The sequence below is a fragment of the Castor canadensis genome, chromosome 17, assembly GCF_047511655.1.
Source record: "Castor canadensis chromosome 17, mCasCan1.hap1v2, whole genome shotgun sequence".
Classification (NCBI taxonomy): Eukaryota; Metazoa; Chordata; class Mammalia; order Rodentia; family Castoridae; genus Castor; species Castor canadensis.
In genome coordinates, this window is record NC_133402.1 from 51,237,984 (window position 1) to 51,262,565 (window position 24,582).

The following is a 24,582-nucleotide window of genomic DNA, read 5'->3' on the forward strand; positions in this document are numbered from 1 at the left end:
ACTGAGGATGCACACGATCCCTAGGAAATTACTCCTGCTGGGAATCCTTGATATGGAAGAATAAAGTGAGAGAAGCCACCTCCAAGTATAGTATAATTGTTACCACCTGCGGTAGTGCAGCTCAGCTCCACTTGTTATACCAAATTTGAGATATCACTTTCTTTTTTCACTTGGACAAGGGGAAGATGGTGGAGGAATATTGTTGGGTGGAGCTTTTCAATGCTAGTATAATCAGTCTTCAAGAAATAAATAGGAAGCTGGGTGCTGGTGGCTCACATCTATAATCCTAGCTGTTTGGGAGCTTGAGATTAGGAAAATTGTAGTTAAAGGCCAGCCTGGGCAAATAATTTGTAAGACCTCTATTTCTAAAATAACCAGAACAAAATGAAAAAATGAACTGGAGGTGTGGCTCAAGCAGTAGAGCACCTGCTTTGCATGCATGAAGCCCTGAGTTCAAACCCCAGTCCCACAAAAAAATAATAAAATAAAGAAAGAAGGAATAAAAGAAATACATAGTTTAGAGAAAGAAAAAAAAAAAAGAAATATATTGTTTAGGCCTCAGCACTCTGGAGACTGAGGCAGCAGGATTAAGGCTAGCCTGAATGACATGGTGAGATCATGTCTTAAAAAAACAATAACAACAAAACCAATAAATAAATAACCAAACAAAAAAGTACACACACAGAGCTTAGACAAGTTATGAGGGGTACCTTCCATCTGATCTGCATTTAATTGGCTTGAGATCTTGCTCATGTTTAATTTTTCTTAGTATGTCTACTTTTGCTCTCAGCAGACCTATTCCTGATTGACCACTACTTTAATAAGTCAGCTAAAGATATATATCTGGGGACAGGTGAGGTTTCTTTTTTCAATGAACTACTGATAATACACACAAATAAATACATTGAATATTAAAATAAAAAAATGTCTACCCACATATCACACAGATTCCCTTCTGTCCACCCAGCCCTGGAAAACTCCTCTGATGCCTCCAAACTCAGGTGGAACTAAGTTTTGAGCAGGAAACTGACTGAAGGGAGCAGGAAGGACCCCTCTACGGTGGCAATTCACACTTAGTGCTAGATAACAGTTGACAATGATTCGGGCTATGGCTTAGACAGGGCCAGCAACCAGAGATTGTTAGGATAAAGAGAAGCACTGCCCATCATTTCTTTCTCTGGGACTTCCATGGGGGCATCTCCAATGTCTGGTGACCCTGAGGAAATTGCTGTGACCCTGACCCTGACCATAGGCACCTTGATTAGAAAACTTCATTTCCAGGGAGGCTTTGGTTTCTGTATGTGCCCCACCTCCCTCCTATGGGGTAGCTAGCACTGAAGCACTGACTGAATGAACCCTGGGAGTCATGGGGAGCTTTGGGTGTGGAAGATCTGGGATACCTAGATCCATTTGCATGGGGGACATTGGTGGTTGGGTGAGACTGGTGTTGGGGATATTCAGGTGGGTGAGGGAATGGGAAATGCCTCTGCTTCAGAGGGCATAGAGCATCTAACTCATCTGCAGACAACTTCTGGGAGTCTGCCACAACCTTGGGGTCTGTCTTGGAGGGACAGGCTTGGATGAATGGCTTGCAGTGGGGTCTCTCTAGGGTGGGGTGAACGGTTTTCCCTTGGGGTAGCTGTTGGTGTCCAGAAGAGGATTGTGGAGCATGACAGCATAGCATCCCTTTTTACCATCCAAGAGACCTCTCAGTTGGTGCCATTGGGTAGGGAGTCAAACAGCAACTCATCACAGAAAGATGGAGTATGGCTGATTAGTCTGTATTTGTTGTTCTTTCTTGGCATGAGGATTAGGGTGCTGGCCTAGAAGGTATGGTTTCTCAGCTACCCTTGGCCGGCAAGGTCTACAGTTTCCCTGTGCCCACTTGTCTGGTTCTGTTAGTCTTGTGCACTCAGGGATGGTCAAAGTCTGGTGGATGATCTGGGTGCTTCCAGGGATGCTAACCAGTCTTTATCCACATTATGATGTACTGGCCTTAACCTGGTAGCCACCTGAGCAGTGGTGCTGAAAGTAAAGGAGCTGCATCCCACTGAAGGCCTGCTTCATGGGGGTTCTTCACATTGCCTGTGGTCCTGGGTGACAGCAGGCATGCTCTCCAGGCTCTGCTTCCAGGGCTCCCTGTGCAAAGAACTTTTACAAGCATTGTCTCATTTAATCCTCTCAACAGTTTAGATCATACTCATTTTATAGATCACAAGTATGAGGCCTCAAAAGATGAAAGTCACAGTGTAGGTCACCCCCATAAAGTTGACCATCTTGGTTTGCAGGTATTGGAGCAACCCTTGGCACCACCTCCCCATGCCTTCCTCCTATCAGGTCAGGAAACCCTGGCAGAGATGTGGGGATACGTGGGTATCCTAGGCATGTAGTGCATTGAAGGTCCTCATACTCAGCCTGGAATGCCTGGGACTGGCAATCCTGGTAGCTCAGTCAGTAGGGCATTCAGCCCACTTCATCCATGTAGCAGGAGCCTAGTGTTGAGCACTCAGTGCACATATCCTGCAAAATCACCCTTTTTTTTGCACAGGGTCTTGCTATATAGATCATCCTGGCCTCAAACTCAAGATCCTCCTTCTTCAGTCTCCTGAGTGCTGGGATTACAGGCATGCACCACTATACCACTACACCTGGAGACAGATTGTGTTTCAAAATATTTCTTTTGTAGCCGCAATCCTAGACTAGAGCCAGGGAACTAGGGAAAAAGTGGTCCTGTGACAGTGCTTTGGGACCAGTACATTCTTCCTTCCTCTTTCTCTCCCCTCTCCTAGGAATCCTCAACTCTTACTAGGAATAGCCTCTAAAATGACATAAGTCAGATATATTTTGTCCATAGGATGAGATTAGTCTTGTTTTCTTTGATAACTGACTATAACCACACAGTGAAACTACAAAATTCTCAGTCTTATTTGAGTGGGAATGCAAAGCTTGTGGCACAGCTTTTACCAAACACACTGGCATTACTCCTTGTGTGAATGTTAACATTCATGTGTCATGGTCATAAGAATTGGTAGTGAAAGTGAATGCAGGCTCTTTGTGAAGGGTTTGGGGATATGTTGATTTGTGGTATGACTGTGTGCTGTGGGAGCTGTGTGTGCAAACAAGTACATGTTTACAGATTCCTTGGGACACCCTTCAAGTATTCTCTGTTTTTTACCCCACCTCCCTGTACTTTAACCTCAGATCTGGAATCACCCTGATGTGCTATATGAAGCCCTTCAGAAGGAAAATCTGGCCAATGAGCAGGATCTAGATGTGGAAGAGCTCGGCTCAGCGGGGACCAGTGCCCGCTGTCCACCACAGGGAACAAAAAACAAGGGAGAGGATAGCACTTTGACTTCCTCAATGGGAGAGACAACCAATAGCAAGTTTCTACAGGGGGTTGGCTTCAACCCTTTCCAGGAGCGAGGCAACAACATCGTCACGTACGAGTGGGTGAGTCAAGCAGATCCTTCAGTAACCATAAACTACTGCTGAGAAGGGAAGGTACATGGCTTAGCTGGGGAGAGGACAGGGTGCACACTGTTGAGGTCTGTACAGGGAATTATAAAGGACTGTTGCCTTGAAGGGAGAGAATTTTATTTCTAGTCATCTGGCTTTGGATCTCTTCCAAGCAGCCTTGTTTCTATCTTGCAGGCCAAGGACCTTCTGACAAATTACCAGACTGGAGTCTTGGAAAACTCTCCCAAGATGGTACTGCTTTTTCACCTGATTGAGGAAAGCGTGAAGCTTGGGGACAAGATCCTTGTGTTCAGGTAGGAAGGGGCTGTGTGTCTATGGGAAGGATTAATGCAGCCACCAGAGTGAGGCCAACTAGGCTCATACCCAACCCCCTTTTCTTTCTCCAGTCCTATGCAACCAAGCATTTATTGTGAAGACCTCCTTGCATATCCATAGCCATATTCATTTCATTTATTACTACCACCCCTTTCTGTCTTTCCGCCAAATGTAATATTCCCACAAAGAACAATGTAGAATCCTAGGCTAACCTTGGAGTTTACAGTCTAGTCTGATCCATCAAACTGTGGCCCAGACCAAATCTGGTCTGTGGCCCATTTTTGTTGATCTAAAAATAGCTTTTACATTTTTAAAGTTCTATAAAAAGATACCAGTAATGTGCAATAGAGTATATGTTATCTACAAAATCTGAAATGTTTGCTGTTTGGCCCTTTGCAGAAAATGTTTATTAACCCCTGGTCTAATCTGCTTCTATCTCCATTCCCTTTTTTAAGTTTTTTTTTTTTTTATACAAGGCCTAATAAGTTATGTGATTTGTACCAAAGTCACATTCTAAGTGTGACTGGGGCTTTGACTTCCCAGGAAAACAGACATGAAGTAGATTGCATTCTTTTGTTCTGATCAGATTATACCCTAAGGAAAGACAAAAGATAGGAGCCTGGCTTGGGAGCCTCAGAGTGTGGGTTTCCACATGTGATACATTTTAAGAAGGCAATAGTGATTCTAACTTACATCCTCTTGATTTTAAGGATCATTTCTGTAGAGACTGGCTCTCTACATGTTTTAGAAGCAGCTGAGTGATTCTGTCTCCCTAGTAAGATCCCTAAGGTTGCCTGTGGACCACAGTCAAATTCAGTGTATAGCCATGTGGTGCTGATTTGTAATTCTGAATGCTCTTTGAGCATTGGGCGAAACCTCAGGTTTTTTCAAGAGAGGAAATAAGGAATGGAAAAACATTTTTCAGTGGGTTGGTGGTAATAAGTATGTGGATAACTATGCTCTCATTATGGGCTAGGGAAATACCCTGGTGTTCTTGGTGGAATTACCACTTACTGGGAGCAGGTTGTGAGAGTTCCCACTGTTAAGGTGCTAAACATGAGCATGAGCCTGTTGGGAACAAGGTTCCTTTGGGTCTGGGAGCCATCTGAATCACATTTCCCCTTTCAGCCAAAGCCTTTCCACATTGGCTCTCATCGAGGAGTTCCTAGGGAAACGAGAAGTGCCCTGTCTGTCTGGTGCTGAGGGTCAAGGAGCGCAGAAGTGGGTTCGAAATGTCAGCTACTTCCGTGAGTGTTTGCTGCTTTGTTCCTGGAACCTTGGCAAGATCTGCTTAAGGATTTACTTTCCTTCTTTCTTTTTCTCTTCTCCAACTCTCCTCTCTGTCCAGTGCAAAACATCTGGGATTAGCCAGGGAGCAGGGATATACTAAGAGCCATCTGTTGTGTATGACTCACTGTCCTAGAGGTTTTGAGGGGCTTGGGAGAGGTGGGAGAGTGGAGAGAAGTGGAAAGCATAGACCTTATCTTCATTTTGAGATGCAATAACTCAAGGGTAAATACTAAGTAGCACTGATTGAGTGCCCAGACTGGGGTTTTAAGGAGGACAGAATTGATGTGGTGAGGATGGATGGAGAAACCTTCAGGAAAAGGTGAGGAGAATTTGAATGTATAGAGATTACAGGGAGACAAGGCAGAGTGAGCATAAGCCTAGCTCATGTTTCTCTATGAGGGAAACAAATAACCCTAAGAGGATGAAAAATTGGGGTTTTAAAATTTCATGAAGACATGGTGTGATTAGGAAAAAATGTCTAAAAATTCTCCTTAGGGAAAGAATGGTAATGGAAGAAAAAAAGAGGTTGAGAAACATTGACCTCAGCTCTGTTGACCTTTTGGCTGGATGTTATAAGGGTCTGTCCTATGAAGTAATAGGGTCTGACCCAGAGCTTGTGTACTGTATCGGCTTGCCCATGAGTCAGGGTGAGCTTTTGCTTTGAAATTGTGAGAACTCAGGTTGTAAAAAGTTGGGGTCCTGATTGAGAAGCCCCAGTATTAGGCATTTGAACTGTTGCTTCCTTCAACAGTAGTAATTCAGTTCCCCATTTGATACTTCATATTCTTTGCTTTGCCTTCACCTGACATAGTAAATATTGCCCTTCCTCTCTTATTTATACTGCGTCTTAACTGAATGTGATTTTTTTTCTCCCCCTTTTGAGCTTCACCCTCCCCTTTCATTCATATGTCCCATCTCACTGCTCCAGGTCTGTTTCTCTTATGTCTCCTTATAGCCAGTTCTTAGTCTCAGGAGCTTGTTAAAATGCAGATGCCTCACCAGGTGTGACAGTGCTTGCCTGTAATTCCAGCATCCCAGAGGCAGAGGCAGGAGTATTGTGAGTTCAAGGCCAGCCTGGGTTACATAGTGAGACTCTGTCACTAAATAAATAAATAAAAATACATACATACAACAAAAGGCAGATGTCTTGTGGAGGAACATTACTTATACGAAAATACGAAATGCTTAGTATTCCTGCACTCACCAGGACTCCCAGGGCCAAAGCAGAGAGGTCACCTTAACCCAGTGTTTTCTAAGTTCCTTATGTGAGTAGTCTTGTGTACTCTTACCTTACATGAGCTGACACACTCTTGCCCCTCCTCTCTTAAGTATAGGAACCTTGGCCTTAGAATTTGCCTAAGATACTGAAGGGGAAAAATGTAATTTAGAAGCCATGTTACATGTGAGAATCACTTGATGGTACTCCATTATAGATGCTTGGACCTTACTATATACCGGTGGTATATCCAGGGAGGAGGATCTGAGTGCTGTGTGTTTCTGTTTATTCCATTTTGTTTTTAAAACACATTTGTTCTGTGATTTTTGCTGAGTTCCCTTGCCCTCATATGTCCACCTCTTGTGGTTTTCCTTCCTTTCTAGGACTAGATGGTAGCACCCCTGCCTTTGAGAGGGAGAGGCTCATTAATCAGTTCAATGACCCCAGCAATCTCACCACCTGGCTGTTCCTTCTCTCCACAAGGTGAGTGGAGCTTGAGAGGAGAAGTCAAAGGGGTGTGTTCAAGCAATTGATCGCCTGGGCACATACCCCAAAGGCTCATCTTCTGTCAGAAGAGATCTGCTCAGGTTTATAACTTGTTTTTGAATTCAGAGAGAGGATCCCCAAAGGAAGTTGTGTTAGAAAACCAGTCATTTTTGTGTTATAAATTTCTTTGAGATCTTCATTAGCAGTTGTCACAATTAGGTTTTTTTCCTCAGGAATGTTCTTAGGCTTAGACAATGTGAAGAATGTGAAAATGCTTTAAAAACTGAAGAGCAGCTTGGCATGATGGTGCATACTTATAATCTCAGCACTGGGGAGGTGGAAGCAGAAGGATTGTGAGTTTGGGGTTAGCTGAGCTACATATGTGACACCCTGTATTAAAACAACAAAATGAAATGTGCAGTGTAACTGTAAAGGCCAATGGCATTATTTGTCTCATGCACCTCAAAGGCTGTGCTGCCTTCTGCCCTCAGAATGTGCTCTGCAGGGTATGAGCCCATGATCTCCCTCAGCTATTAGAGAGAAACACTAGTAACATCTGTGTGCCAAAGTTTCCCCTCACCAAGAGACATTACTCTGGGGCTAAGATGTGGGGGCCTTACTTTGTACAGAGGGGTAGACAGCTGTAGGCCCTGCCATGTTGGATTTTAGGGCACACTTTTCAGTGCTTGGAGTACATACTAGTTATCAGAAGACAGCAAAATCCTTGAATTTATTGTGCTTAGAACAAAGAGAATAATGTTGGGATTATGGAGTTCAAACATGGTTTGAAACCATCTTTAAGGGCTCTGTGATACTGGCTTGTGTTTTAAAGGGCCGGATGCTTGGGCGTCAATCTGATTGGTGCCAACCGAGTGGTGGTATTTGATGCTTCCTGGAACCCTTGCCATGATGCTCAGGCAGTGTGTCGGGTATACCGTTATGGCCAGAAAAAACCCTGTCACATCTATCGCCTTGTGGCTGATTATACACTTGAAAAGAAGATCTATGACCGGCAGATTTCCAAGCAGGGCATGTCAGGTAGGCCATCTTCCAGGCTATTCTGGAGGCACTTCTACACAGACTGCAGGATTGGGAAGAGATGAGCAGGGTGTGGAAACCCAGGCAGTCTTTGAATCACTGAAAGCCAGCAGTCTCATGGCTTAAAAGTGAATTGACCTCAACTTGTTGAAGGTGGGTTTAATGATAAGAGCCAGTCAAGCTAGTTAGGAATTTTCTCTTCTATGATATTTCCATTTTACCAGGGTCTCAGACCTGGTCTTTGACTTTTGATGTGGTGTTAGTGACATTAATGTCACATGCACATCCTTTCTCTCTTCTGAACTTTGTAGTTGTTTTCAGTCTTCTTTGCCATGCGCTCACTTTCTCCCTTCTAGATCGGGTGGTGGATGATCTAAATCCAATGCTAAACTTCACCAGAAAGGAGGTAGAAAACCTGCTGCATTTTGTTGAGAAGGAGCCAGCTCCCCAAACATCCTTGAATGTAAAGGGGATCAAGGAGTCAGTCTTGCAACTTGCTTGTTTGAAGTACCCTCACCTCATCACCAAGGTAAGTCCCTGGCATGGCATACTTAGTCAAGGAAGACTTGTCTGACAAGCTTGCTTCCTTCATCTAAAATGGTATTTCATGCAGAGAGCTTAGACTCAAGTTCCTTTCCTTGCCCCACACAATCCTCTCCCTACCCCAACCTCCTGCCTTCACACCAATCTAGTCTTAGAAATGCTGAGCTCAGCCATGTGGAATAATTTGACCATTGTGAGTTTTCCTAGCAGAATGAGAGAGAAAAGTTCTGAAAAAATGTAGTTTTTAACTCTCTGAACTACCCCATCCTTTTGATAGGGCAGAGAGGCTTAGGCATATAAGCTCATATTAGGTTAAGTTTGTGAACTATAGTCTTGACAGATAGAACCTGTCTGTGTGTCTGTGAGCAGGCTCTTCATTAGTGCTAGAGACAGACCCTTCTTGGTTCAAAAGTAAGGCTTATTGTGCATCAGACATGTTGGCACAAATCAAAACAACAGTATCCCTTGTGTCTCCAGGAGCCTTTCGAGCATGAGTCATTGCTCCTCAACCGAAAGGATCACAAGCTGACCAAGGCTGAGAAGAAAGCAGCAAAGAAAAGCTACGAGGAGGACAAGCGCACATCAGTGCCCTATACCCGCCCATCGTATGCTCAGTATTACCCTGCCAGTGATCAGAGCCTGACCAGCATCCCTGCCTTCAGTCAGAGGAACTGGTGCGTTTCAAAAATGGGCGGTCCTATGGCTGGCCCAGGCCCAAATACCTTTCATTTGGTTGCTATTTTAACCAAAGGGAGAGTCTGTAAGTTGGTTTTTGTCTGTTGTGAACTAAAAGGTCTTCCTTTAGGGTCAAATGCCAAAGCAGTTCAGCAATCCTGGTGTTGTAAGTAACCTTGCTATTAACTACATTGGCTGGAAAAGTGAACTGCTAGCTTTGTCACTTGGGTGAGCCCTTTGAACCTCTGAGTGGCATAGGGAGTGTAGCTTCCCAAACCACATCAGCCACATCAGCCTTCCAGATAGCTACAACCTACCCCTATCACCTTGGCCCTAGATCTCAGTGAAGTTCAAGGGTGAAGACCATATATATATCTCTGGGCCTTGGATTAGAGCTGGGGAGTTCTGCTACTCCTAATAGGTTTTCATTTTGTGACCGTGTTATACTTCTGAGCAAAAAAAAAAAGAGAAAAAAATTTTTTAAGTACAATTTCTGGAGCTGTGGAGCATATGATCAGGATGAAAGCCAACTGCTAAGAGGAAAGGGAGGCTCTATGTAAGATATTACAGAGTAGATATCTATGTGTCTTTTTTTTTTCCCATTTCAAGACAAAGTACCTCACAACCCTCACATTCCCATTTAGTAACCAGATCAGCTGCCTAATTGAATGGTTTGCATTTTTTAATTGTCTGATTTTCTTAAAGATTATTTTCGAGAGGAATAGATTTAACATTTTAGGTAGATAGAGACACCTTGCCAAATGAGGAAATTAAACCATATAAGATTTTATATAAGACACTGATTTTTTTTTTTTTTTGAGTAAATCTCCCCCCACCTTTTTTTTTTAATTGCAGTGCTGGGGATTGACCCCAGGGCCTTCATGTGCTAGGGAAATGCTCTATCAGCCCCTAGCCCAAATATGTCATCTCTTATATAACAAACATGCTTTCAAGTAGAAAGTCCTTTCAAAGCCTTCAAACTTCTTATTTCTATTTCATTTTCTAAGATAGTATTGCATCTCTTTTTCTCTTCTATAACAGCAGGGTAAACTAAGCCTGAGCCATGTGGGAGGAAGATGTAACAAATGGTTCAAACTGGGCTGTGAGAGATGTCAGCTCCATTTCTGGCCCAGTTCTGGCGTTGTGGAGGCACCAGATTCTCATAGCATTTGGGGGACCATACCATCAATTTGTTGATTCTTTATTCTACGTGGATACATGTGAGGAGGTCTTCTTTCCCAAATTCCTGTCAGAGTATGCAGCTTGGGCTGGGTTCTTTTTACTCTTCTGACTTTTTGTTTTTTGGGGGGTGGGGTGGGGCTGGAGCTTGAACCCAGGACCTTGCGCATGCTAGGTAAGCACTCTATCGCTGAGCTACAGCTACAGCCCTCCCTTTGGACTTTTGATCCTTCATGGAGTCCCATTGACATCTGACCCATTGACTCCCATTGACCCATTGAGATTCTTATTGACTGGGGCCTCCAACTCTTGTCAACTCACTGTCAACTCCTACAAACCCAATGAAGAAATTGAGGAAATGGGCCCAGACCTATGCATCTGGCCTGTCTTGGAATTAGAGGTCCATAGGACCAAAGGAGGTTCTAGCCTAAAAGGGCTATAGCAGCCTGAGAGCAGCATGATTGAGGAGTCATACATGCATTATAACACTGACAGCAGAGTGGTATAAAGTGTTCTCTTATGGACCAGTCTTCAGTCAGATGAGGAAGAAAATACTAGTTTAAGGGAATCTCTTTCCCAGGCCCAAAGACAGGGATAGGGATTTATTTTAGACATTTTGAATCAGGAGTAATTTTCCCCAAAAGTAACAACATACAGTCAAAAGGAAGGTTAGCAGTGAGGAATGCACCATTGACCATGGGGTAACATTTTGGTAGTAAGAGATTCACAGCTCAAGTTGGCTGTGATACCGTGCCCTTTAGAAGCTTAATGTTTGTGCACAGTGCTTTGCTGCTGCTTTCATATGGTGGTCATGACTAGAGGGCATTGTGGAGACTGGCCCAAGCATAAGCCAGGAGGAGCCTGATGAAAAGTAAATATGGAAAAGAGAGGGGTGTCTGTATTACTTACTGATACCTGAGGGTGTGTGTGTGTATGAGGGAGAGAGAGAGAGAAAGAGAGAGAGAGAGAGAAGGAAAGAGGAGAGGAGAGATGGCTAAGGTTGGAACAGCTCGTCTATCAAGATCACCAGAACTCCTGGCATCTCAGGGTGAGTGGGGAAAATTGTACCCATTGGTCTTCAACTTAGCGTACACTATGGTCCTCCCTTTTGCATCTTTGTATCATTCTAACTTTCCTTCAGAGACTAACTCCTGATATAGATGATCCAAATTCTATAGGAGCAGATGGCACCCTCCATCTCCAGAAAGGTCTTATTCTATTGACATCTGACTCTATCTCTGACTTTTAACCCTCTGCCACTCTGTCTCAGTCCTGCCATAAGTCTTTGTTTGAGTTGACCAGACCCTGCAGGTTCTTCCCTGCTTCTCTTTGCTGTCTGGAGAGGTTCTACAGCTGTTCTGCCAACTCTGAGTGGGTTTGTCTTTCTCTTGCAGGCAGCCAACACTGAAGGGTGATGAAAAGCCTGTGGCCAGTGTTCGTCCTGTACAATCCACCCCCATCCCTATGATGCCCCGGCATGTCCCACTGGGGGGCACTGTAAGCTCTGCCTCCAGCACAAATCCATCCATGAACTTCCCCATTAACTACCTGCAGCGGGCGGGAGTCCTTGTGCAGAAGGTGGTCACCACAACAGGTTGGGAACTCCTGGGTTCTATTCTGGGGGTATTGTCCCTTTTTACATAACTTTGTTCATTCAGGAAGTATTTTTTAAACACCTTTTGTGTAGACCTTACTATACTTGGCACGGTAGTAAAACTTAGAGAAGATAGCAGTCCCTTGTGTTGAGGAATCTACATTCTTGTAAAATATTTTAAAAATAATAATACAGAACTACATTTTCTTGAGTATGGTGGGTGGGATCCTCTGAGCACTATAGGGATTGTGGAAATGTTCCTGGAACCACGGCTTGGCCTCAGAAGTTCTCAAGAGCTATGACTGCTGTGCCCTGTCTGACTATAGGGTCAGCTAGGTATGAAGGACAACAATCAACCTCCTGATGTAATTAGAAGACCTGAATGTTACTTGCTTCTTCCTGTGTGACTTTGATGTAGATTGAGCATGGTGGGAATGAGCAGTGGTGGGAGGTGGGTATCCTACCTACCCCTAGAGTTAGTTCTGGGATTCAGAGTGATTGAGAAGGAAAGCATTTCATGATCTTGTTTTATATCTTGTTATTTAGCAATAATTCATGATGTATAAATTTTAATGAAAATATCTTCTTTGATTTTTCTAAAGATAAAAACAATACATTCCGTTTTTAAAAAATTGAAATGTGCAAAAATAAAAAAGAGAACCCTTTGCAGTCCTACTTTTCTGCTGATTCTTGGAACTACTTTTCTCTAGATATGGTGTAACACTAGGAAGGAAAGGGATGAGGCTACTTTCAGAGCCTAAAGTGACATTGAATGGATACATGAAAATAGTTTAGGGAGGAGAAAAAAAAATCACATGGAAATCACCATTTGAACTAAAACTTATTAAGCCAGGCATGGTGGTGTTTGCCTATAATCTCAGCACTTGGTAGGTGGAGGCAGGAAGATTGAAAGTTTGAGTCACTTAGTGAGACCCTGTCTGAAACAAACAGCCCCAAAACCATACACACAAACAAGTACCAATCCCCTAAAAAGTCCTTTCTAAACCCAAAGCTCTGAATTTCTTTGGGGGTGGGTCAGTACTGGGGGATCAAATTTAGGGTCTTGTGCTTGCTAAGAAGACCCTCTATTCCAGACTCTTTTGCACTGATTATTTTTAAGACAGGGTCTTTCTTCATGCCTGGACTGACCTGGACCTCAATCCTTATTTGTGCTTCCCTGCAAAGCTGGATGACAATGTGTCCTACTGTGTCCAGCCATTGATAAGTTTCCTGAACTTTTTGCCTGTCTCTGGAACTACAATCCTCTTGATCTCTGCCTCTGCAACAGTTAGGATTATAGGCTTCAGCCACCTTGCCCTTCCCTAAAACTGTAAATTTCTAATTAAAAGCAAGGGAAATTGATCAGAAAGAGGATCATATTTCTAAACAGGTTGTTTTTATTATATTATTTGTTCAGACAAATGTAAAAGGTTCTGCTTGCTTTACCTTCCTTGGTTCTGAACCTTTGCTCTACAGAAAGGCTTGTGTGAAACCAGTGAGGACTTGGGGTATATGTAGGACTTTGCATTTTCTTTTCCTTCTTCAGTCAGGCCCTATTTAATCTAAATGTGATTTTTGTTTTTCACTAGATATTGTTATTCCTGGACTCAACAGCTCCACAGATGTTCAGGCAAGAATTAATGCTGGTGAGAGCATCCACATCATCCGGGGGACGAAAGGTAAGTCTGGCCAAGGGTCTATCCCCTACCTTTGGCTGAGAGTTCTAGGCTGGAAGCAGAGTAAATACTATGGCTTGATCTGAGGGCATAGGAAGCATCCCATAAGAATGTTACAATTGGTAGAAGTATGAGAAAATGGCATTTATAAGAGCTTAGTAAGGTTGAGCCCAGAGGCTGTCATTCAACAGCTTAAGAAGAAGATAATTAGGGTTTCTTGGTTATATTGTTTGGTTTGGTTTGATTTTGTTTTGGTGGGACTAGAGTTTGAATTCAGTGTTCATGTTCGCAAAGCAGGGAATCTACCACTTGAGCCACACCTCTAATGCATTTGCTCTGATTCTTTTGGAGATAGGGTTTCACAAACTATTAGCCTGCTTTGGCCTTGAATGACAATCCTCGAGATCTCACCCTCCCAAGTAGGAAGGATTACAGCCATGAACCATTGGCACTGGGTTTTGCCATTGTTCTTATGGAGAATCTTGGGATGAGGATGGATGGATACCAGGAAAACAAAATTGGAGGGAAAGAGTTGTGGAATGGGTTATAAGTCAACATATGTGGTATTATGTTATTTATACACACTTGCTTAGAGCAGGATGGGGGTCCCAGGCTAGGACATGTATTGTGTAGATGAATCAGTACACAAGGATTACATGATAGAATATTCAAGTGTGGTAATTGAAAAAGTCCATATCTATCTCTGACCTCCTTACAGAGGGAACTGAGATTGCTGGAATGAAAAAAATCTGGGCTAAACAGTATCAGGACACAATCTAAGCCTGTCTTCCTGTGAGCCTTTAATTAAGCTCCATTCCTTTGTAAGCCTGCTTGAGCTTTATGTTTGGCAAGGAGATTTTACCCTAGCCTCTGTTGGATCAGAGTACCTTTAGGCTCAGGGAGAAGGTGCCATGAAGTTCAAACACACACAGATATGACTCTACCTACCTTTCATATTGGGTTCTTCCTAGTTTAGAACCAGTCCTTTAACTGTGCTCTTCCTAGCCTAGAGCAGGAGTCAGCAAACTATGACCTATGGGCCAAGTTCAGCCCATTGCCTATTATTGTACCTGAAATCTAAATGTGAATTTTACATTTTCACATGGTTGAATTTGAAAGTAGTATTTTGTGATGTGAAAATTATGAAATGAACATTTCAGTGTCTGTAAGTAAAGATTTATTGGAATGCAGCTATGCCAAAATGTTTCATATTACAGTAGCACAATCGAGTACTTGCGACAAAGACCGTATGGCTTATAAAGCCACAAATGTTTACTCTCTCTGGACACTTAATGAAAAGTTTGCCAACCCCTGGCCTAGAGATGGCCATGACATTCCAGAATATTGATCAAATGACATATGCAAGATTGAAGAGAAGGTAGATTAGTGCCTTGTGGGAAGAGAATGCAGGTCTTGAATTCTCTACCAAGTGAGGGAGATTATTGGGATAATAAGGCTACTTCTTTCAAGATCTAGAAGAGGACCTGTGCCAAAATACCTGGAACAGAGGGTGCCATTTTTTCTCTTTCACAACACCTATTTATTTTCTCTATTGCATTGAACTCTTCCTGATACATTCTGGTATAATTAATCTGTTTCCTCTTATAGAGAGACTAAGCTCCATGAGACAGATCCCTTTCTGTCTTGAGTAATTCAGTGCTAGAACCGTGCCTGGTACTTGGTAGGCTAGCAATCAACATTTGTGGAGTAGGTGAATAATTAGGGGTCATAGCTCAGTTATCCCACTCATTTCAGGGGTCTTGAGAGGGGGTTTGAGACCCAATTTGTTTCCCAGCCCATGGTGCCTAGGCCTGGAATTTCTCAGGGTTGGCTACACTGCGTATCTATTTCTAAACAGCCTACCTTATGTCTCTTCATAGGGACGTACATCCGCACCAGTGATGGGCGGATCTTTGCTGTCCGTGCAACTGGCAAACCAAAGGCTCCTGAAGATGGTCGGATGGCTGCCTCAGGTATGGTGGCATTAATTTCCCATTGACTTACACAAATTGGTTTGGTTTCGTTTGTAATTATTTTTTGCACAGATAATGTGTTACGTGGTTAACAGTTTCAATGACACAAAAACGGGCAAGTGAAAAGCAGGTTTTTCTTCCTCCATATCATCAGCTAGCCATTGCTCCTCCTTGGAGGTGCTGCTCTTTTTTATTTTTTTCAGAGATATTCTATACATGTTACAGGTGTGTGTGTGTATAAAATATATGTATGTGAATTATGCAGATCAATTTTCTTGGTACTTTTAAAACAAATACTAGTATACCATACTATTTATTCTTTTTTTCACTCATTTCTTGTAATTTCTTCTAGATAAGCCTCATTGAGGGTCTGCACAGGATTGGGTATAACACAGCGTATTAGATAATTCCCTATTGATACACATTTAGATTATTTTACTCATCTACTACTGACATGTGGGTGACTATGGGACACATTCCTAGAAGTGGGATTGCCAGGTCAAAGGTTAAAGGGTATATGTATGGCATATTAACAATGTTATGAACTCTTGTCAAATTCTCCTCAGTGGGAATGGTTCTAATTCATCATTCCACCACTGAGATACGAGAGTTAGACTACTCTTGTTTCTCTCTTTGAATTATGGAAAGTTTCACAAAAACAGACAGGATAGAAAAAGAGCACCTAGACCCAGTCATTTTCTATAAATCTCTGTCTTTCCCTGCCTTTCTATAATTTGATACATTTGTAATTTGAAGACATCATTTCATTTTATCCTAAATACTTCAAAGCATCTCTTAAAATTAAGGACATTCTCCTCCTAGGCACAACACCATTGTCACAGTAAAAGAAAAGTTAACAATTTCATATCCTACCTACTATCCAGGCCATATTCAGATTTCCTAGTTATCCCAATTGTATTTCATAGCTGTGAATTTTGTTTTGTGTTCAAATCAGGATGGGCTGGTCTTTAATTTCATGTCCCCCTCCCCACCGCCCCCAAGTCACTGACTATCTGTTGCCCTCAGAAAAAGTCTGATTAGTTTTAAGAATGAGTATCTGTTTCTTATCCATTATCTTGTAGGATTCACTGTTGGTAGAATTTTACAAATGGGGGAACCTGAGGTATAGAAAAGTTACTTGCCCTTTTGTGGATAGACTTTTATCTAGAATCAAGGGATTTCTTTCTTCTTTCTTTTTTTCTTTTCTTTTTTTTTTTTTGTGTTTGGTGGTTGTGATACTGGGGTTTGAACTCTGGGCCTCACGCTTGCTAGGTGGGCACTCTGCTGCTTGTGCTACTCTACCAGCCCAGCTTTCTTTCTTTGGGACTGGAAAAAGGTTGACTGGATGATATTGTTTAGACATAAAACTTAGAATTTTGGGGACCATAAGACAATATTTTTTTTTTCTTAAATGGAATTTTTCCCTTTAATCCCTCTTCTATCCCTTGCTATTCTGGTCTCAGTTTCCTGTATTTTTTTCTCCAGGTTCCCAGGGACCTTCTCTTGCATCCACAAGCAACGGCAGACACAGTGCCTCATCACCCAAAGCCCCTGACCCTGAGGGGCTAGCCAGGCCCGTCTCTCCTGACAGCCCAGAGATCATCAGTGAGCTCCAGCAGTATGCAGATGTGGCTGCTGCTCGGGAATCCTGTCAGAGCTCCCCAAGCACCAATGCCACCCTGCCTGGCCCCCCAGCCCAACTTGTGGACAACAGTGCTGTTCCTGGGACAGTTCTTGGAACTGAGCCACACCTTGGGGGTCATTGCCTCAATAGTTCCCTCTTGGTGACTGGCCAGCCCTGTGGTAGCAGGCACCCAATGCTGGACTTAAGAGGCCACAAGCGAAAGTTGGTCACTCCATCTGCCACCCAGGAGTCAGCCCGCCGGCGGTCCAGGAAAGGCCATCTGCCTGCCCCCGTGCAGCCGTATGAACACGGGTATCCAGTCTCTGGCGGGTTTGCCATGCCACCCGTCTCCTTAAACCATAACCTCACCCCTCCCTTCACCTCCCAGGCTGGGGAGAACTCCCTGTTTATGGGCAGTACACCTTCCTACTACCAGCTGTCCAATTTGCTGGCAGATGCCCGCCTGGTGTTTCCAGTGACTACTGACCCTCTGGTGCCAGCAGGCCCCGTCAGTTCCTCTTCCACGGCTACCTCAGTCACTGCCAGCAACCCCTCCTTCATGCTCAACCCCTCTGTGCCAGGGATACTACCCAGCTATTCACTCCCATTCTCACAGCCACTCCTGTCCGAGCCGAGGATGTTTGCGCCTTTTCCTTCCCCTGTCTTGCCCAGCAACATTTCACGGGGCATGTCTGTCTACCCAGGCTATATGTCCCCACATGCAGGCTACCCAGCTGGTGGCCTCCTCCGGTCCCAGGTGCCTCCATTTGACTCACATGAGGTTGCCGAGGTGGGGTTCAGCTCCAATGATGATGAGGATAAAGATGATGATGTGATAGAGGTCACTGGGAAATAGCTGGGGAGCCCCTCTCCACCTCACTTGGGGACCCTAGCAGGTTGCCCACCAAGCTGTAAGGCAGTGGGGTGGGCTCTGTGAGAATAGGGTACTTGGCAGGAGGGAAAAGGTAGAAGACAACAAAGAAGAGTAGTTGGCCACAGTGGCAAGGCTCTGTTGATGCTTAACAAAAGAGGCAAAAAAGAAAAAAAAAATTCAACAGAGCAGCAATAGCAGGAAATCAGGGACCCAAAATAGGGATAGAGGGACAGGGCAGCCTGTCTTTCTTCCTTCCTGCCTTGCTTATGCTGTCTGCTTGCTTGCTCGCCCATCTGAGTGTCAAAGCTCACATCCCATTTGGGAACATTCTCTCCCAGGAGAGCTGCCTTACTGGGTGACTTAGTTTGGCCTGGGGAGGGGAGGGGAGGGAAGGAGAGTGAGTCAGAGAAGGAGGGTGGGCAGGGAGAGCAGACTGAGATCCCATGCAAAGTGGGGTCTTTTTAGGGGGTGGGAAGGAAGCAGACCAGGAATGTGTGTTTATGAGTGTGTATGTATATGTATGTACATGTATGTAGCAGAACAGGGGTGATGGTGGGAGGGAGGGAGGAACTAAAAAATGAATTTATCTTTTTTAAATGAAAATCAGAGTGAGGTGGTTCATGGCAACTATTAGTCGAACATCAGGGTGAACCCAGGAGAAGAGCCATGGAAATCACAAGTTTCCTTCCAGTTGGGTGAAGAGAAGGCCCAGCTAACTCAAGTCCCTGGTTTTCAGAGCCACATTTGTTTAGAGCTTGGGGAAAATCATGAGAGAAAATGGGCATTACCAATCTCTGTGTCCTTTCCCAGTGGCTGTCTTTGAGCAGATCTCTCTTTTCAGGTGGGATAGAAAAGCACTGCAGTGTGAGTGAGAGGTCATGGAGTTGTGGCTGGAAAGACATTCTTCACCAGGGTGTAACTAAGCCTCCAGCTGCCTAACTTGGTGGCCTTTCCTTTTCCTTTCCCTCTCCATTAGAGAGCTTCATGTTAATTTATTTCTTATGGGCAACTATTTATTATTTGAACTTTTCATGTGTCTTATTTTGGGGGGGCTGGTGGGGGAGATTAGGGGTTACAAGGGTAGGACATAGAAGGAGAAAGGAAGTTTAAAAATAACCCAGATTCCATAGCTGTTGGTCAAAAAAGATCCTGGGTAGATGATGAATTGATTAGGAAAAGAGAGTTAGACTTGACCAAGGGTTAGAATAAATGACTATGTTTTGAGAAGACGGCCTCTCAGGAACATCAGGGAATCCTGAGACTGGATAGTTCTTGATGGTGAGACTCATTCCACAGAGATTGTAACTTGGGATCATGGAATTTGTTATTGGGAGGTAAGTGAACTCCAGAATTGGAGTTGTGTCCTTCCTTCTATGATGATTTCGGAGGCTGGCTCTCTCTACTGAATAGTGAAGCTGTGGATAGGCAGCTGCTGGGTTGAGCTAATGGACTATTGATTTCCTGTTAGGAAATATCTTGACTTCTCAGCCTATCAGGTGATTAGTGTGGGCCTGGTGTCTGTCTGCTCTGAAAGAACATGGAAAAACCCTTCCTCTGTAGGAGCCTTAAGTCCGGCTTTTGTCTTAAAAGAACATGGATACATTAGTACTCTGGTTTCCCCTTCCTTGTTGCCAATGCCAGGGAAGGAGACTCTAGTCCTTAAGCATAAACACTGGCTGTCTTCTATTATTGGCGTGTCCTGTGTCTTCTTGGCCTTCTCCCCCCACCCCACCCCACCTCCACTTTGTCAGGCAGTGAACAAATGGTGAACAAATCTTGTCTGGCTTTAGAGCTTTACCATCTACCCTTGACTTCTCCCTGACTGGGCAGCTACACACCTGCCTCTGACCAGCCCGTTTCCATTCTTGGAGGGCCTTAGCAGACTCTGGGGAATTTTCCCCAGAAAAGAGACAGGAAATGGGTGGTGGGATGCGTGTACATGTATGTTTGTGTGTGTGTGTGTGTGTGTGTGTGTGTGTGTGTGAGAGCATGTTTGTGTGCTGTCCAGTAACACCAAAAGTGGAACTTAAGGAGCTTTCTTTGTTTTCATAAGCACCCTGTCAGATACTTAACTCTTCTACTCATAGAAGCCTTAGATCTACAATTTAGCTATGCAAATTATTTTAATAATTTAAAAATAGCAGTTCCAACCAGTGCTTTCTCTGTCAGATGCAGCTCAAGAGTGGATAGTGAAGGGAATCAGTTGGAGTAAGCTCTCAGGTTGAGTTTGGTGCAGTAGGAGTTAGCTTGTCTGAATCTTCAATTTGCAGAATACACTGAGAACCTGGGTTACAGAAATGCATCAGACCCTAGAACATTGGGATCTCAGAGATGTGTGCCCGTGTATGTGTGTGCGCATGTGCATGTGTGTTTGGGGGAAAAGGGTGTTTCTGTTTCTGTGTTCTCTCACAGGAAATCACTGCAGTCATCTGAGAAGCCAGAAACTATTTCAGTAGGGAACAGAAACCAGTTATTGAAGGGACAGGCCTTTTCAGTTGCCAGAAAGTAAATAGGTATTCTGAGAGGCAGCACATGTGTGCTTTGTACCCAGTGTGGTTCTAGGGCCTGAGACTTGCTTCATTTCAGCAAAGGCCATAATTCTGGGAAGCTGACTTGGCTACAGAAGACTTTCTGATGATGTACAGCTTCTATTGTGTGAGGGTGGGGAAGAGATCATTGGAAATTAAAATGAAATCAGTTCTATGGGTTTTTCTTTTTTCTTTTTTAATGAAACTGAAAACACTTCTCTGATTTTTCTATTGTCTCTTCATGTGTGCTGGTGGCCAAACATGCATGCACACCAAGCATGAGCATATGTGTAAGGGAAACTGAAGTGTCCCAGAGCTTAAGAACCATGTTTTACAGTTTCTTTGATCAAAAACACTTGGTAAGCCAAGATGGGCATGGTGTTCATGCCTGTAGTCCCAGCACTTGGGAGGCTGAGACAGGAGGATCTCCAGTTTAAGGCCAGCCCCAGGCTTACAGAGGGAGATCTGGTCACAAAAAGCCAAAAAAATAAAAAAATAAAAAAAATGCTTGATGGTGGATTCCACTCACAATGCAAACCTGAGTTATGGGGTAGGAAGGACCATTGGTGATCAGAGGGAAAGCAGCCAATCTGGCCTGGCTCAGGCATTTTCCCTCACTACTGTTTTCCACGGAATGTTTTCAAGAGTCTCTCAAGTCCTACTGATTTGGTGTAGCTTAAGTTTTTATCCTAGGAAATACAGTACTAGAATGATTCAAGATTACCTTTTCTAGTGATGCTTGATTTCCTTTTCTTAATGTCTTTGTGGCTAAAGATTGCTGGCAGGGACAAAGCTGTTTAAGATGGGAAGTAAGTGAACCATGTTGAGTCAGATCTTTTCCTGTAGAGTGAATATCTCTGAAGTTCTCACTCCTTTGAATTATGCTGCTTAAGGTATCTATCTTATCTCCTGGCTTCATCATAACTGACTTGTCCATATAACTGTGTTCCCTAGGAATTAGTGTGTAGATTATATTTGTGACTCACAATTGAAAACAAAACTTCCCACTCTGGGAGCATGAAGCAAAGAGCTGTGATAAGCTTTGCTGATTGGCTGAAAGAACCAAACATCAGCCACGTAGATGAGACTGTCACTACAAGATGCCAGCAGAGCAAGGCTCTCTGTATGTCAGTATATTTAAGCCTGGCATTCACTGCTCTGGACCTGAGTCCTTATCCCATGGAGAAGGTCTTCTGGGGGCTTTACATTCCTCAATCCTAGTGTTCCTGGGTATGACCTGCTGCTTCCCACTTCCCTTTGATTTCTCAGTGGACTAGTCTCACCCATCTGAACTTTGCTTTCTGTGCACTCAGCTAGTTGCTCTTCCACCACCAAAACTCCTGAGAGAAATCATCCTTCTTCCAAAGGACCCCAGGAGCCTTTCTGGCCCTCTGCTGGCTGTTCCCAGGAAATGAGCACCTCAAGACTTATTTGAGAATGATTCACTGTCTGTTGCTCACCTTCAGACTCAGCTCCCTTCCTACCAACTTTTCTGCCTAGTGTATTCTGCTGTGACCCTTCAGTGTCTGTCCTGTGCCACTACCTTGTCCCTAGGCCTTTTATGGATACCTGAGTCTTACACCGATGAACTTCCTGAGCAGGTAGTTTCCACCTTCTTTGCTCTTCAGGGACCCGTCTGCGCCTTTCCCCTCTTCGAAAGTCTGTTATAGTCATCTAATGTGGTGGGGAGAAGTTGCTAGGCAGGCTGCAGTTTGCAATGAAGAGGGCCCGGGGAGGTTTGGGTACTCTCTGCTACCACTACTGGGATGATGCTCAGACGAGAGGGGACCTCATACTGTGACCTAACCCAGGACCACCTCCCCCCAAGAGAGCTCAGCCCAGCTGTGTTTGAGTGTATGTTGTGTGTGTGTGTTGTATGCATGAGCACAAGTGTGTTCATGTGCACCTTGGTGTAAAATGACTAGTAAGTGGGTGTGTTACTCAGGGTGGGCTGGGGACTCACGAGAAGAATCCACCAAGCCTGCCCAAGACAGGTTTTTTTCCTTGTGCCCTCTTCAGAGGGATTGGAGGGTCCAGGTGGGTTGAGGGGGGTTGCAATGGATAACCACTAAGGCCACATTGCTCCTGGGGGGAGGGGAGGGTGGAGAGAGATGAGGTGGCCCCAGGGCCCTCGCACCTGGCTTTGGTTTTCCTTCTTCTTTCCTCAGGATGCCCCTGAGGCCTGGGACCTGTGCCTGGTTTAGAGGAGCATCTGTGGCTGGGTGATCCAGCTGCTGGTGTGATCATGGGCTTCCCTCCTCTCTCAGCAGGGCAGGCGCTTCTGCCCCAGAGACTGGGCAACTGGCTGTTTCTATGACGTATTTATTTTTACTTGTGTTTCATGTCACTTTTTTTTAAAAAAAAAACAAAAAAACAAAAAGCAAACAATTGTAAGTCAGTATAACTGCCTATCAGTTTTCTTTATTTCTCTTTTTGTAAAATAAAATTTAAACTCAAGAAGGCAGTGTCATTTGGTCAAGGAATTGTCTGGACAGCTGCCTAGTTGGGTGATGGTAAAAGGAATATGTCCCCCAAGTGGGACAGCACTTGGGGGTGAAACAGGTGGGAAACAGTGGGTTTCACTCGTTTTTTCTCCTTTGTTTACCTGAAGAGGTTTGGGTACTCTGCTAGCACTGTATTTCCAGGCTCTTGGGGGAAACAACAAAGCTGACTTGGAGTTGTTGAGGCTTAGCTGGTCCTTCAGGGCCAGCCCTGTCTAGGTTGTGAGTCTAGGCTGTGGAACTGGGTCAGCATCAGTGCCTTCAGAGGGTGGAAAGTGAAGGGTGGCGGTGTTGGAAAGCATCTTACACTGTATGTGTGTTCTCTGATTGTCATCTGAGTTGAGAGCTAGCCATTGCCCACAGAAAGCATACCAGTGCTTTGGAGTGGGGGGTAGGGATGGGGAGAAGGCAATAGGCCATTCTAGCTTCCCAAGTTTAAGGGGTGGGGTCCTGGGGAAATATTCTCTGGAGATTTATAAAGGGAGAATTAAAGATCCTCTGTGGGGATTCCCTGGCTAGAAGAGGGCAAGAGGAGACCAAACCCAAGTCTCAGCTCATGATAGGGGAATATTTGCTATTGGGAGATAGGGCTGAGGGTGGACAGAAGGTGAGCAGGTCTCCTGTTGAGAGAGGGAGTGAAGAAAATGCCTTGCAAAGGAGGCTGCTGCCTCCCAGTGGCCAGTTGAGGCCTTGCAAGTATCACACCACTGTTGAAGCCTTGGCTGTCTGATGGCCTACAGTTCAGTTGCTGGCTGACTCTTTTTCCACAACAGAATGCTGAAGCTCCTAAGGTACACCCTGAACTCTCAAGTGGGGCTCTGGAGCTCCCAACCAGGTTAAAGGACGTGAGCAGAGTGGACAGGGTAAGGAAAGACAAATGATTTCCTGGGAGAAGCGCATCAACTTCTGAGAAGTAGGAGAAATTGCTGTGCAAACCCTGAAGGCAGAGGCTGTCTCTGACTCAGTGCCACACCCCCTCCTTATGTCACAGGAAATGTTTCCCAGTGTATAGCCCACCTGCCTGGAGCACCTGATCATAATATGTTTGATGTTTACAGGTAAAACTACTGTCACAACCTGCTGGCCCAGCCCTGAGTGCCTGAGAGGGGCCAGCTGCCTATTCTGGCAGTCTGCCCAGAGTATTGGGACAGACTTGGCCCTGTGGATGAGGCTCAGTTCTCCTTGCCTATGGGAGAATGTGATGCAGAGGAAAAGGAAGCCAGGATTACAGCTGCATGTGTGTGCCCAGCCTGCCCATTGCTATGTAATAGTGGTATCCACAAGCTCTATGGCTTCTTTTTCCACAGCCACCTTCCTGGTGTTACTTCTAGGTGATCCCCTCCTAAACAGCAATTCTTGTCAGAAGCACCATGGTAGTCCTTGGCCTAGCCTGTCTTGTAGCCAAGCTTGTGAGCAGCAAAGCTTATGAGCACAGTTGTCACCTTCCCTGCCTCCACCATAAATCTGGAAGGAGAACCCCTAGCAGAGTGTTTTGTGGTCCTCAGAAACTGAGGACTGAACTAAGCTGAGGATTGAACTCATCAAGCTTACACTTGCCTTAGGAGTTACTTAGGTTATGGTAAACCAGAA

The 24,582-nt window shown here is 44.4% G+C and overlaps 1 protein-coding gene across 6 annotated transcripts in view; it reads left to right on the forward strand.

Moving 5' to 3' along the window:
* Positions 1 to 22,951, forward strand: part of Rad54l2 (RAD54 like 2) — a 106,489-nt gene extending 83,538 nt beyond the window's left edge. For all 6 annotated transcript variants that reach the window (XM_074059349.1, XM_074059348.1, XM_074059350.1 and 3 more), the window contains 11 exons: positions 3,202 to 3,453; positions 3,655 to 3,773; positions 4,924 to 5,042; positions 6,685 to 6,784; positions 7,620 to 7,825; positions 8,182 to 8,354; positions 8,846 to 9,042; positions 11,617 to 11,816; positions 13,406 to 13,495; positions 15,373 to 15,465; positions 16,951 to 22,951. In XM_074059349.1, coding sequence (XP_073915450.1) covers positions 3,202 to 3,453; positions 3,655 to 3,773; positions 4,924 to 5,042; positions 6,685 to 6,784; positions 7,620 to 7,825; positions 8,182 to 8,354; positions 8,846 to 9,042; positions 11,617 to 11,816; positions 13,406 to 13,495; positions 15,373 to 15,465; positions 16,951 to 17,945 — 2,544 coding nt within the window. In that variant the 3' untranslated portion in view covers positions 17,946 to 22,951. The remainder of the gene's footprint in view (positions 1 to 3,201; positions 3,454 to 3,654; positions 3,774 to 4,923; positions 5,043 to 6,684; positions 6,785 to 7,619; positions 7,826 to 8,181; positions 8,355 to 8,845; positions 9,043 to 11,616; positions 11,817 to 13,405; positions 13,496 to 15,372; positions 15,466 to 16,950) is intronic.
* Positions 22,952 to 24,582: the final 1,631 nt, after the last annotated feature.